This window comes from Amblyomma americanum, chromosome 5 (genome assembly GCF_052857255.1).
Source record: "Amblyomma americanum isolate KBUSLIRL-KWMA chromosome 5, ASM5285725v1, whole genome shotgun sequence".
In the NCBI taxonomy this organism is placed as follows: Eukaryota; Metazoa; Arthropoda; class Arachnida; order Ixodida; family Ixodidae; genus Amblyomma; species Amblyomma americanum.
The window spans coordinates 17,905,024-17,919,213 of record NC_135501.1 but is presented as its reverse complement, the minus strand read 5'-3'; the positions used below and the strand labels follow the sequence as shown (position 1 = coordinate 17,919,213).

Genomic DNA, 14,190 nt, shown 5'->3' with positions numbered 1-14,190 from the left:
TGTCGGCAGCATGGCGTCATCTCTCCGGTCTCTTAGCCTTCCTGGATCGCGGCGCGCGTCGGGTTCCTTTGCTCGTCGTCTGTTGTAGTTAGCAGTAATAAACCCGGACCTCGAGGTGCGACTGCTCGCTTTTACGGCCGCGATGGGCATCGAGCCCTATGCGTGCCCACGAAGAGCCGTGCGAGTGGCTCCGGAACTCCCAACAGAAGGAGGCGGCAGAGGAAAGTTGTAAACCATATGCGCGAAAACAATGCCCTGACTCGCGCTTGCCCGAGAGGGTCACGCGGCGGCATGAGCAGACGATTTTTACTGCTACGGGCCCGTGCCGTCGTGTGCCCGTGACGTCGTGGCTGCCGTGGCTCCTGCGAATGACAGTGTGTGGTGGCCCGGCGACGTCATGGGTAGTGTGACGTCTTCCACGATTTTAGTTCCAAAATCGGTCACTACGAGCACACCAATCGACCCGCGAATTTTAAAAAACACGTTTTTTTTTTAATTTATAATAAATTGCCGGCTCAGTTCCGAAGACTTATTCTTGGTGTGAAGGCTCATTAGCACCATTTCTAAACATAGAAAACATTTACAAGCGACTTTGAATTGTTTGCATAGTGTCTTTAACAGCTGTGCTACAAAAAATCGTCAAGAGCATGTCTTCAGCAGACTTCTCTAACAATAATCATACCTGTGATGTTTTTTCTTGCATCTATTCAACCATTTCAGTGACAGGCGATATGCCTGGATCCAGCTTGGCCCTCTTTGGACCTCGAAAAAACAAATTAATCTCTACCTCTACTCAACAGGACAAATACATTATTTGTGCTGTTCCTTGACCTAGCTCTCTGGGGAATTCACTTGCTGTTTTTCTGTCGAGCTAACAAGAGTAAAGGCTCCATGTGAGAAAAGCTGTATCCCGTTGTGCAGCGGAGCTCAGAGCACTTCCTTCTCTTTTAAAGGACTATAGAGACCTAATTTTATTGCGCGTTTTTTTCTGTCAAACAATGCGTTAGACATTAGAATGTATGGATTATCGTGTGGTATCTGCCTACAACCGCTAAATATTTTATAATTGAATTTCTCCTCTCATGCTGTTTCGGTTTCGGTTTAATCGACCGAACGACGACTGTGACGTCAAGTTGATGTTTTGGTCACGTGATCCACTAGAAAAACTGTAATATTGTCATGGGTGCAGTATGAGAGCACAACCAGCCAGCTTGGCAGTAATCAGGGCACACACACACTCACACACACACCTCGTCCTCCTCAACTTCCAACAACGGAGCAACGCTGATGTCACCGACACTGTTTGCACAGTGCATGTGGCATTATTCCCCTCCTCAAGAAAATAATCATCTCGATTTTAAACTGACGCAACATAAATTAAAACGTGAAGTAAGAACACAGAGAAGAACGGTAACAAAGGCAGGAAAGGGCCGAACACATAAACACTGCACTTAACGTGAATAGTACGGTTTGAGTCTGCTGACATGCGCAATTTCAGACTGAGCAGCATGGCGCAAAGAGTGGACAGTACCTTCAGGGAGGACTTTGTAATCCACTTCACTCACTCAGCGGAGCACCCTGTAGGAGCTGAAATAGGGAGGCAGTAGTTTTCCTGAGCGGCCACGCTGACGGATGGGGCTCCACACCCAGACCTGGTCTCCTGTTTGATATTCGATATCCCTGTGATGGAGGCTGTAACTCAGGGCGTCTCAATTTTGTTGGTGATGAATGCAAAACCTGGCCAGCCGGCGAGCTTCTTCAGCAAGCTGCACAAATTCTTTGGCATCCGAGACGGAAGCGTGTGGTCCATGCGGTAGCAGCATCGCATCTAACATGATCGTCACTTCACAGCCGTGAACAAGGCGGAAAGGCATGTGGCCAGTAGTTTCCTGCACGGCAGTATTATACACAAACATGACGTAGGGCAGGACAGCATGCCAGCTCTTGTGGACGACGTCTACGTGCGTGGAGAGCATATCAGTCAGTGTTTTGTTTAAGCGCTCTGTGAGTCTATTCTTCTGGGGATGATGGGCAGTCGTACTGCGGTGAGTGGCACAACTGAGCCGTATTACTTCCTGCACTAAATGCGCATTAAATGTCGTTTTGCGGTCCATGATAACAGCAGCTGGAGCGCCATGGCGAAGGACGATGTTGTTGACAAAAAACTGAGCTATTTCAGCAGCAGTGCCTCCCCGGAGGGTCTGTGTTTCGCAATAACGTGATCAATAATCAGTGGCGACCACAGTCCACTTGTGCCCCATTGATGACATAGGAAACAGCCCTAAAAGGTCCATCCCTACGTGCTGAAATGGAGCTTTAGGCGGATCGACAGGTTGAAGGAAGCTGGCAGGTTTTAAGGGAGGGTCTTTCTTCAGCACTGGCAGTCACAACAAGATCTCACATACTACCGCACTGCGGCCGCAAGCTTTTGCCAGCAGTATTTCTGGTGACTTCGGGCCAATGTGCGAGCGAAGCCAAGATGCCCAGAAGATGGTTCATCGTGACAGGCGCTCCGGAAGTTGGCGCGAAGAGCGACAGGTATGACGAGAAGATGCATGGGCTGAGAGGCGGCGAGGGTCTCTTTGTACAAGGCACCGTTGCGGAATGAAAACGAGGTCAGCGCACGTGAGAAGCGGCGAGGTGTGCGTGACGTGCAGCCTTCAAGGTAGTCGATGAGTGGGCAAAGCTTCTGGTCATCTCGCTGCAGTTGAGTAAGAGTTGACACTGTTACAGCACCAAGGAATGCGTCGTCGTCAAGGTCAGAGTCAGACAGTCCGGATGGTACTGGAGCATGCGAAAGACAATCGGCGTCGGTGTGTTTTTGGCCAGATCTGTAGATTACAGTGACGTTGAACTCTTGGAGCCCCAAGCTTGTGGGGACCTGCCCTGCAGCCCCCTGAGTTTGCTTTCCCGCGAGGCACCGTGCAGCGGCAGTCTCACCTCAAGGTTGAGCGGATTCCCTTGTGAGTTACATTAACTGGCAAGAGAGGGCGCCAGCATCGCTGCGCGAAGACTGCCAAAGCCCGCGCGCGGGAGTGGGGGCTTCGGCTGGGATCGTCTGGCGCGGGCGGACGTATCGCTCGCGGCTCCGCTCTTCGCCGGCGGGGCGAGGAAGCGACGGGGAGACAGGCTCCCGTACTCGTCCCGTCCGGCCTTCGGAGTATATATCCCTTGCCCTAGCGCGGGCGAACATTCGCTCGGAACCTTGCTGGTGAGTCGGACGTCCTCGATTCATTAGCGTTCCTTGTTGCTAGCTGGCGTTATTGTTGCTGTAGCAATAAATGCCTGTTTGTGTCAGCCAATGTGTCGTTCCTTTGTTCCCCCAGAGCAAGGCCCGCCGTGGTCGGCGAGCGCTCGGTAGCGTACGCGATCACGGGGTGGGGTTCGGGAGGCTTTGAACCGTGTCAGCCGCGATTGAGTGGGGAGAACCTACTTATCTCCCCAAGTTCAACCCCACAAGCTCCACCAGACAAGGTGGCCAGTAGGGTCCTTGAGGTTTACCAACCAACAAAAAGAATGATGGTCACTCACCACCCTGAATGGTCGGCCGTAAAGGTACAGTCGAAATTTGGCCAGCGCCCACACCACTGCGAGGCATTCCTTTTCCATGGTGGAATAGTTCTTTTCAGGGTGCGGCTTGCATAGACAATGACGCGCTCAGTGCCGACCTGCCATTGGACTAGTACCGCGCCAAGTCCGACGTTGCTCGCATCGGTGTGAACTTCGGTGGGGGCGCCGTCGTAAAAGTGACCTAATATAGGCGATGATTGCAGTATTCTTTGAAGCTCCGCGAACGCATCTTGTTGTTCCAGTCCCCAGACAAATGGCACATCTTCCTTGGTGAGACGAGTAAAGGGCTCAGTGAGCTTTTAAAAATTAGCTACAAAGTGCCAGTAGTAAGCACAAAGGCCCAAAAATCGGCACAGGGAGCGCTTGTCTGTAGGTGTTTGAAGCTGCACAACAGCAGTAGTCTTCACATGGTTAGGGCATGCACCATGGGAACTGACAAGGTGACCTAGAAATTTCAGCTCATCAAAAGCAAAGTGGCATTTCTCTGGCTTAAGGGACAAGCCAGCAAAATGGATGGCTTGAAGGACTGCATGAAGGCGGTTGAGATGCTCTGGAAATGTCTGAGAAAAAGCAACTACATCATTTAAATAGGCAAAGCAAGACTGCTACTTCAGGCCGGAGAGCACCATCCATCCTCATTCTTTGGAAGGTGGCAGGTGCAGAACAGAGGCTGAATGGGAGCACCTTGAATTCATATAAAGCATCTGGAGTTATAAAGGCAGTCTTTTCACGGTCGCGTCCATCAGCTTCAATTGAATAGCGTGCGCTAACAGGATGAACACAGGAAACTTGGAGAAGACGAAAGAAGCGCAGGTCATACCCTACCTGCACGGTTTTTCGCACCATCTGAAAAAAGTTGCTTCCAGACACGGGGTGCAGCTGGTTTTTTCAGCTCCCTGCAAGCTGGCAAAACTATGCCTTATGGTTTCCAGTAAGCGAGTTAAGAAGTCCTGTCCCATCTAACAACAAAAAAAAGCGCTTCTTTCGTCTTCTCCAAGTTTCCTGTGTTCGTCCTGTTAGCGCACGCTATTCAATTGAAATGTACCAACTAGCCCGCCAGAAAGTTCTTCTTCAGCTCCAATTTGCCAGTAACCGCTTCGCAAATCTATAGACGAAAAGTACCGTGCGTGGCGAAGACGATTCAAAGAGTCATCAGTGCAGGGGAGAGGATGAACGTCTTTTTTTGTCACGTTCTTTAGCTTTCTGTAGTCGACACAGTAACGCAAAGTCCATCTTTTTTCTTGACGAGTACAGCAGGAAACGCCAGGGACTTGTTGAGGGCTGTATGATTCCATGCGTAACCATCTGCTCGACCTGGTTCCGAATCGCATCTCTCTCTGTTGAGGACACTCGGTAGGGGTGCTGTCGCACAGGTTGCTCTGTGTCTGTGGTGATAATGCGATGCTTGGTGGCTGTCCTCTGACCGATTTTGGACGATACAATAAAACAGTCGCCGAACGAATGTAGGAGGGCCAGAAGGCGCGACTTCTCTGACGTCCACAACTTTTCTTTAACGTTGAGCTTGCTAGGAAGAGGAGGCACCGGATTTGTGATGTCGGCGGACAGGCCAGAGACGGTGGGGCTCCCCTTAGGAGCACCAATCTCTTTGAAATGAGCAATCATACTGCGCTGGGCCAGTCTATCTGGTTCCGAACTGAAATTGGTAACGAGAAGATGTGTAATCTCTTGACGAAGCGCAGCAATGCCTCAGGCTACACAGATCTGTTGCCCAAGCAGCAAGGATACATTCCCTTCAGTGATGCCCTGAGCGGTACGGCCGTCGTCACAAATAACTCTTACTAACTTGCTGGCACGAAGAGGTAAGTGGACATCAGCATTGCACGTACGTGAAGCCATGACGGCTCGTTCATATTGATCGTTCCGGGAGCGCTCGAGCAGTAGAAAGGGTAAAGAGAAGCTCCCGGAGGTTAATAACTGCTCCATATTTGCAAAGGAAGTCAATCCCGAGGATTAGTTTTCAAGAGCACTCACCCAAAACAACGAAGCACGCCGGAAAATAGTGTCGCAGATTCCAACTCAGACAGTACATCTCCCAGTCATCATGACTGACTGACCACAGGCCGTATGAACCTGTGGTCCGTGCCAAGGCGTCATCACTTTTCTCAGTTCAGTGGCCAGACCCCTACTTATAACTGAGTAATCGACGCCTGTGTCCACAAGGGCATGCACCGAATGGCCATCAACATACACGGGCAGGTCGGCGGAAACAAATTCGGTGTCATCGAAGAAAGTTGGCGGTGTGGCAGGTGTAGCACGGGGCGACAGTGGAGGATGCTCGAAAATGTTATCAGCAGCGGCCCCACCCCCGGAGGTTGCTGGTCTTAGTTTCCCCGACACGGACTGGTGACCTGGCTGCCTCTGATGATATGGTGTGGTTAGGCGAAAAATGTCGAGGAGATGATGACCGGGACTGGCGTGGTGGCGAACTGGAAGAAGGGAAACGGCAGGTGAGATATTCCTAAATCTGCGGCAGTCGTTCATCATAACGAGGACGAGGTGCGTCAGGCGTGAATCCCAGCAGGCCCATCCGACGGTAGGAACGGTTGCGATACAGATGTCCCGGCTCTCCGCAATGATAACAGAGAGGGTGACGGTTGTCAGAGGTCCGCCAGATAGCTGCGTTCCGAGTGTGCTGCCAGGACTGGTCGCGGGGTGCAGAGGGTGCGGTCTAGAAGTGCTGCTTCAGTGCTTCGAGCTCTGGAGAAAAGCGGCTGGTGGGAGGCACAGGAGAGCACTGTGCTTCAGCATAAGGACAGGAGTGTCTGGACGTGGTAGTAGCGCCTGCATCACCTGCCGTATCTCATCACGGATAATGTTGGAGATGGGGGCGGGAGGTGCCTGGAGGCGCATAGTATGAAGTTGTTGTAATTCTTCCCACACAATACGGTGCACAAGCTCCCAGAGACAATCATCGCTGTTCCCATGGGGCAGGTCAGGACAATCGACGGCTGAGAGTTGCAGCGTGCAGTCATACTGGATGGCCTGTTGCTGTAGCGCCTGTTCCATTGTGGTAGCTTCGCGGACAAATTCATCTACTGTTGTGGGCGGACTGTAAGCGAGACCCGCAAACAGCTGTTCCTTAACTCAGTACATCAGGTAATGCACCTTTTTGGTCCGGCCACGGTCGGATCAGCGCACCGAAAAAGTCTGGTCATGTCTTCAACGAACATCTTCGCGCTCTCGTTGGGCCTCCGGATCCGACATTGAAGGACCTGCTCGGCTTTCTCTTTTCGTTCGGGGCTACCATAGTCACACAGCAGCTGACAACGAAATTCCTGCCAAGTCGGGAGGGTCGACTCATGGTTCTCAAACCAGGTTTTTGCGGAGTCCTCAGAAGCAAAGTACACGTCCCGCAACTTACGGTGGTCGTTCTGCTCATTGTAGGCGGCGACGCGGTCATAGTGATCCAGCCAATCTTCGACATCCTCGAAGGGGTCGCCGTGGAAAGGTCTTGGTGTGCGCGGCGAGTGAACGACGAACGGGGCAGAAGCAGCTTCCGGAAGGTTACAAGTTTGGGTGGCCTCTGTGACGGGCATTCTGCCAGCGCATCTCAATTGTGGATTGAACTCTGGCCCTAGAGGCTGTAGGCTCGGTTGTGTCCTCAATATCCTCATTGCGTTGCTCTATTTCGTCCGGGGCAAAGTGCATGGATCTACTCGGCACTCGCACCAATTTGTCACGGTTGAAATATGAGAGTACAACCAGCCAGCTCGGCAGTAATCAGGGCACACACACACACCTACTTCGTCGTCCTCAACTTCCAACGAGGGAGCAACGCCGATGCCACCGACACTGTTCGCACAATGCATGTGGCAATATAATTGCTGATATGTAGTTTTAATTCACTGCAACATTTAATCCAGCCTCCTCCAAGACCTGGAATTACAAAAAATGACCTGTTAGCGATTGTATTACAGTTTTCAAGTGGATCACGTGACCAAAACATCAACTTGACGTCACAGTCGTCGTTCGGTAGATGAAACCAAAACCAAAATTGTGTCAAGAAGAAAATCAATTATAATTTATTTAGTGGTCATACACGAATACCACAGGGTGCTGCATGTATACGAATGTCTAACACATCATTTGAAAGAAAACATGCAAACAAAAGTTTGGTGTCTATAGCCCTTTAAAAGTGTTATGGACACAGCTGTGAAAAAAACTTCTGCGAGAAAAGCTCAAAAACCCGCTTTGTCCTAGACCCTTGCTACTTACCTGCAGGCCAATAGAGTAAATTGCTGGGCTAATTGGTTCATAATGCGGAATGGTGGAACCAGCGAAACGGACGCAGGACCTGTAGGGCTGTGCGAGTATTCACCCTGAGCGAGTAACGTTTCTGGAACCCTTGCTTCGTACTCTGGGATCGCAACACGGCACGCGCGCAACCGCAGGGCCGACTCCTCAGAGCGTGCCTGCCTGGTCTGGGCATGCTCGCGGCAGACGCATGCAGGTGAAAGCATGGCGCCCAGATCTGTACCTGCCAGGTCTCTGCGGCCACGCTGCCTGCGGTGTGCACGCGCCATAATTGGTAGAGCAGCATGCATCAGTGGAGATATTTAGCATAGCGCGATCCACTTGCACGCACCACTAGTGTGCACGCGCTGTGTAGTCCCGACAGGGCAGATGTACGTGCCAACAGCTGGTCGGCGCCTGGCGCCCTTGTGACGTCCTCAGGACGATGTATGCCAACTCCCCGCTTTCCGACGGCTACTTTCGCAGGATGTCGACACAGCTTCAGTGAGTGTGATAAAGTTCAATGCATTCTCTCTTTTTCCTCTAATGGCCTTGTGTGTTTGAAAAATAAATTATTTTTTTTAATGCCTAATGTGCCGTTCACCCTTTTTGTGTGCTAGATCTATTCAAATTATACGATTCGAAATTATTTGAAAAAAAATTCCATGCGAATTTGCTTCGCTCCAAAAAACTATTATTCGCACATGCCTACGTACATGCCATCTGTCAGCAAGTGGCCAAAACATGCACACCTGGTGTGATACGCGCACTCCATATCCTAGGCTGAATGTTCTGTCACCTCTCATACTGTTTCACCTTGCAGGTGATGCATTGCTAGGTCAGCACACTCATGAGTGCACTCATATCACATCACTTACACTCACATCTTTGAGTGTCAATGAGTGGACGTGAGTGTGAGTGGACGTGAGTGTGAGTGGACACGAATAGAAGTGCAAGTGGGTGGTTGTGAGTGTGAGTGAGCGAGTGGATTTGATAGTGAGTGAGCTAGCTCTCATGGTACCGACGTATGTTTGTCACCCATAGAACAGGCAAGTAATGTGACCAAGAGTGATATTGTTGAGAAATCCTGTCCAGAATGGCACTTTTACCCCCCCCTCGACAGATCCAGGACGTCGTGCCCATCACCAGCTTTGACACAGCGGGCTCCTGCATCTTGCTGCTGGGATGCAGCAATGGCTCCATTTACTACATTGGTGAGAACTTCTGCAGAATCAACTTAACTTTGCGGTTTTTTTGATGTCAAGGCATTTTACATTTACGAAATAGCATAAGGAACTTGTTCTGCTAAAAACCCGACGTCAGTTGTCATCCTGCATCAGTGAGGGAAAATCCCACAAGTTTCAAATGAAAAAAGATTGGCTGGGGTTCAACATGGCTTGAACCTAATTATATAAGCAAAAGCTCGGTTAAGCATAACCTCCACTGTCTCAAATCAAATGTAAATTTCAAAGGTCAAGGTCAGGTACCCAGTGGTCATGATCATGTGGTCATACTACCATAGCTTGAGCCATACCACCTCGTAGTTGTTTGGTTTGACCTTGTGAGGTATTGAAGGTCATTCTCCCATCCACATCAAAATTGAAAGTTGTAGCCTGAGGAGTAGAGCACTTGCTTTAAAAAAAGAAATTAGCCGGACTTTGGAGTTTGAACCCAGGCCCTCTGCATGGGCCACGAAAGGTCATTGGTTGAAGCGTGTTAGAGAGGCACATAGAAAATGCATTGAGGTTTGTACGACTTAGTAACGTGTGTTTGGGATGTGTACTGATACTTTAGTAATTTACCAAAAAAAGCCGAATACAAATATGCTAATTTGGCATCAGAATTGCATGAAATGAAAATGCGGTATTATGGTGCTTAGTCGAAATCAAGAGGAAGAAATGGGCTTGGGCAGGGCATGTAATGCGAAGGCAAGATAACTGTTGGCCCTTCAGGGTAACGGAGTGAATTCCAAGAGAAGGCAAGCGTACCAGGGGGCGGCAGAAGGTTAGGTGGGTGGAGGAGATTACGAAGCTTGCGGGGATATGGTGGCCGCAGCTAGCAAAGTACAGAATTAATTGAAGAGACATGAGAGAGGCCTTTGCCCTGCATTGGGCGTAGTCAGGCTGATGATGATGATGATGGTGCTTCATTGGACTGACACAAATGGTGTGTATGAGTATGTAGCGGCGTAGTATGTCGTGCTGTGTAACCTAGATGGTGATTGGTAATTGATACATTGTAGGTAATAGCACAAGAAAAGATGAAGGACAAGGCACCATAAAGACGAGCGCTAACTCACAGCTGAAGGTTTATTCCTCAACGTACTGGTATTGAAAGGAAGTGTCGACAGAATAGAACAAGAACTTAAAATTGGCTCACAGCACCACTCACATTAAAGAAATTTTTTACAAGAAATATTGAATTCACAGGTTTGAAAAACAAAGAATGTCTTGACCTGCAGTATGGTCCTAGGAGTGCAACAAAACAATTGGGGTCAAAACAGATCCAACAGTCGGGAAGAAATCTACTCCGCAAGGTTAGTATCTTGGCAGAAAACAGTAACGAAGAAAAAGGCTGTTTTTCGAGTGTTTCCCTGCAATGCAGAGCCGCTGCGATTCTCAAAACAATTTTAATTTAAGAGTACTTTCCTATTGATTTTGGCAGTGATACTTTGGGGCAACTTTAAAAAACGAGGCGTACAAGTGGATTCAACGCTTTTTAAAAAAAAAATCAATATTGCAGCCATTTCTTGGGGATTCCAAAGCCACGTCTTGTCTTAAAACAGTGAAAACCAGAGAATAGACTCATGAGCACATACAATTTCTTTAGGATAAACCATCCGTGTTATGTTCTTAGTTTTCTAACCTTTCTGAAAAGTTGCAAAAAATTTTTGAAGTAAGAGTTGCTTAATGATAAGCACACTGCAAAAATTAAGGGAAACAGTAGCACCTATACTAAAATGTGCCACCCTGCAGAGCCACACAGCTTTAAATGTAGTATGCGTCAACAAGAGCAACAACAGAGCGCTGCAATACACACAACTTATGTGAGAAACTTGTACGCTCATATTCAAACGGTTGCTATGAGCTCAGCTTACATACTCTCTCATTTAGGGCTTCCCACAGGTGTTAGTAGGCAACTGTTAATGAACAAAGTATTTCCATTAAATTTCAGCACTATTTATGCAGAAAAAATCCAAGAGATTTAGCTGCAAAATCTTTGAAATTGAGGAACACCATTACCACACAAACAACGAACAAAAGCTGTCAGTTCAACAACAAAAATGTTCTCTGTAGGAAGCAGCAGATCCCACTTCAGAATCACAAGCTGCCAGCAGGGACTAGTGAAGAGCCCAACACAAAACCAGTGGGTGCCCTTCTGGGCCATATGCACCAAAAGAACACCAGAAGGCTTCCTCCTGGGGCCAGATCAAACAGAACAGCAGATTCCCATTAACAAATTTTCACCTGGGTAGCGTGAGAAAAGCACTTGCGCTGAAAAGAAAAATGGTCGAGCCGGGACTCGAGCTCCTGCCCCTTGGGTTGAGACCTGGGTCGAGACCTGAGACCACTAAGGAGCTTGGGTTAAGGGCGGTAAAAGGAGGACTTGTGTGAGTGCCTCACACCACAGAGTGCGCTACAGAGCAGACAACAACATGTATTTAATTAAGGTGCCCAATTAGTGTCACCAATTCTTGTCGCCAATTAACAAACAGAGCCGCCGCTGTGGCTAAGTTGTTATGGCACTTGGCTGCTGACCCGAAAGATGCGGGTTCGATCCTGGCTGCGGTGGTCGCATTTCGATGGAGGCTAATTCTAGCGGCTCGTGTACTGTGCAATGTTAGTTCACGTTAAAGAACCCCAGGTAACCGAAATTTCCGGAGCCCTTCACTACCGCATCCCTCATAGCCTGAGTTGCTTTGGGATGTTAAACCCCAATAAAACCAAGGCAATTAAGAAAGCTTATGCGTACGAACGACTAAAATCCACTTTACTTGTCATAGTGCATGCAGTGGCAGCCGGGTCTAATAACTTGGCGGAGTAAACCACTGCACCAAGAGATGGTGCACGAGATTCCTCGCATCAAACCAGCTAGGTTGCATAGGACATGTCCACTCGATACAAGGGGAGCAGCCACAAATCATTATCACCGTCATCTAGAGTATCTCTACGGCTTGCTTTCGCATTCACTTCTCATTGGGGTTACCCATGCGTTCTCAGGATTTTTTTACTTTGCCCACCTTTTCTTTCTTGCGCTGTTTTCCACCATGAGGCTTCAGGAATGTGCCTAGCATTTGGCACTCCTACTGTTCTTCCGTGGAGTTGAGGAAAGGGGGTGCTGAGGCCACTTGCTGCTTGTGCCTGTGCAGATATGCAGAAGTTCCCGCTGCGCATGAAGGACAACGACCTCCTGGTGACGGAGCTGTACAGGGACCCGTCAGCTGACCCCATCACGGCCATCAGCGTCTACCTGACCCCCAAGACCAGTCAGTGCCTTTCTTATCTCTCTCCCTAGCAGTCGGTGCCCTGGGGCAGAGTTGTGCCAGTTGAATAGGAGCACGTGACTGAACGTAACGTAGCATGAAAAATGCTTTGTTTCAGGTAGCTAAAGCAAAGCTGTGAGCCAAAAAATGAGCAAAGTGAAATTTGCAGGTTTGGTGCTCGTCCCAGCAGCACTGACAGAACCCAAAAGCTGGCGTTCAGTGAGGGACAAAATGGTGGTGTCATTCTGATGTTTGCATGCTGGCATTTCTGTCACTTGACACATTGATAGCTGGACGTGTGATCTTGTTGTGTGTGTGAGCACACATTCAGCGTGGTTAGTGTGTACACCTTGTCCTCCACCATATCTTTCCTGCACCCTTGTAATGCACGCGTTACAACACACGCAAAACATGCGCTCTCTCTTCCATTGAATAATCAGGCATGAGTAGAACTCGCATGTGTTCTTGTGCCTGTTGTTGTGGCGTGCTCCTTCCCAAGAATGAAATAAATATTTTCTGACAACAGTATATGAGTTTTGGTTAACATCTGTATCTTACTGGTACTCACCTATGAGGTGGGCGGTAATAAAAAGGGTTGAGCCTAAATTGAGGTCAATGCAGCAAGCCATGGAAAGGAAAATGATAGGTGTACATAAGCTTGAGAGACAGGAAGAGAGCAGAGTGGGTCAATGAACAAACGCGAACAAACATCCATGTCAAATTCAAGAGGAAGAAATGGAAATAGGCCTGGCTGGACATTTAATGCCATACTGCTATGCATCAATCACGGGTGATCGCCGGATTCGAAGCAAGATTTCAGTGCTACTGGGGCTGCCGAGGCTTTGTTGCGCTATCCAGTTTGTAGCTTAGACACTGTACTTTCATTTTTTGTGTAGTTTGTATTTTTGCCGCAAGACTCAATTTTTGAAACGCCCTTGAAGTAGAGGTTCCAGCGTAATGCGCTCATGGGACGGTGTCAGCCGCAGAGATGGCACACTCTGAGCAAAATCCTGCATTGCGAGATTCTGCTGCATATGGAGCAGATTTTTATTGTTCTTCGAGCAGCTGTGACGATGATATTGCATCATTAAATTTGATTCTGATGAAGAAACTACGGAACCTCATCACAAAATATGGGCGCTTGTCCATCCATAGGCTTCGTTTTCCGCTTGTTTTCTGTTTTTATCACTCATGGAGCCGGTTTACCGTATTGTCACGTAGTGGTGACGGCAGTCGAAGCAGCGATGAAGACGGACGAAAGGGTCTTCTAAAAGAAATGTTTATTGGGCTGGCTTGCACCCAAAATGGACTGAATCACTCGGCGGCGGCGAAGCGACAAGCGTGCTCGGCGGTCGTCAAACAGAATGCCCGCCGCTCTTAGCCGTGCTCGATTTTAAAGGCGGCAAGGAAAGTTCCAGAACATAGTAGGCACACTTGCGCGAGGCTAGGAAAAAATCGAGATAACTCTGGTCGCGTCTCGCGTCCCAGAAAATTGATAATGCGGCGTGCCTGCTGCGATAAGAAGATCAGACAAAAAGCAAGCTTCGCGGCAGTATTTACTCGAATCTAGGCCAGCCTCGTAGAGACTGATCCTAAATCTTTTCGAACATCTTCTGAAATACCGTATAAATGCGTGTAAGGGCCGCACTTTTTTTTCCAGGCTTGAGAGGCAAATTTTGGCGTGCAGCCCATATACGCGACGAGCGAAAAACAATTTTTTTTAAATTAAAAACACACCAATCAGGGAATGAGTGGCATTTATCCTACGTTCAGTCGTCACTCGCAGAGTATTCAGACTCCGAGCTGGTGCTGTGCTCTGGTGCATGCTCATCCCACAAGAAGCCATGCAGCATGTCCACTGTCAACACATAGCCGTTGTTCCA

The 14,190-nt window shown here is 48.9% G+C and overlaps 1 protein-coding gene across 4 annotated transcripts in view; it reads left to right on the top strand.

Annotated features, from left to right (window-relative positions):
• The window catches only part of LOC144132309 (BTB/POZ domain-containing protein KCTD3), a 175,348-nt gene that overhangs the window by 113,414 nt on the left and 47,744 nt on the right, over positions 1-14,190 (top strand). For all 4 annotated transcript variants that reach the window (XM_077664627.1, XM_077664623.1, XM_077664626.1 and 1 more), the window contains 2 exons: positions 8,948-9,038; positions 12,194-12,310. In XM_077664627.1, coding sequence (XP_077520753.1) covers positions 8,948-9,038; positions 12,194-12,310 — 208 coding nt within the window. The remainder of the gene's footprint in view (positions 1-8,947; positions 9,039-12,193; positions 12,311-14,190) is intronic.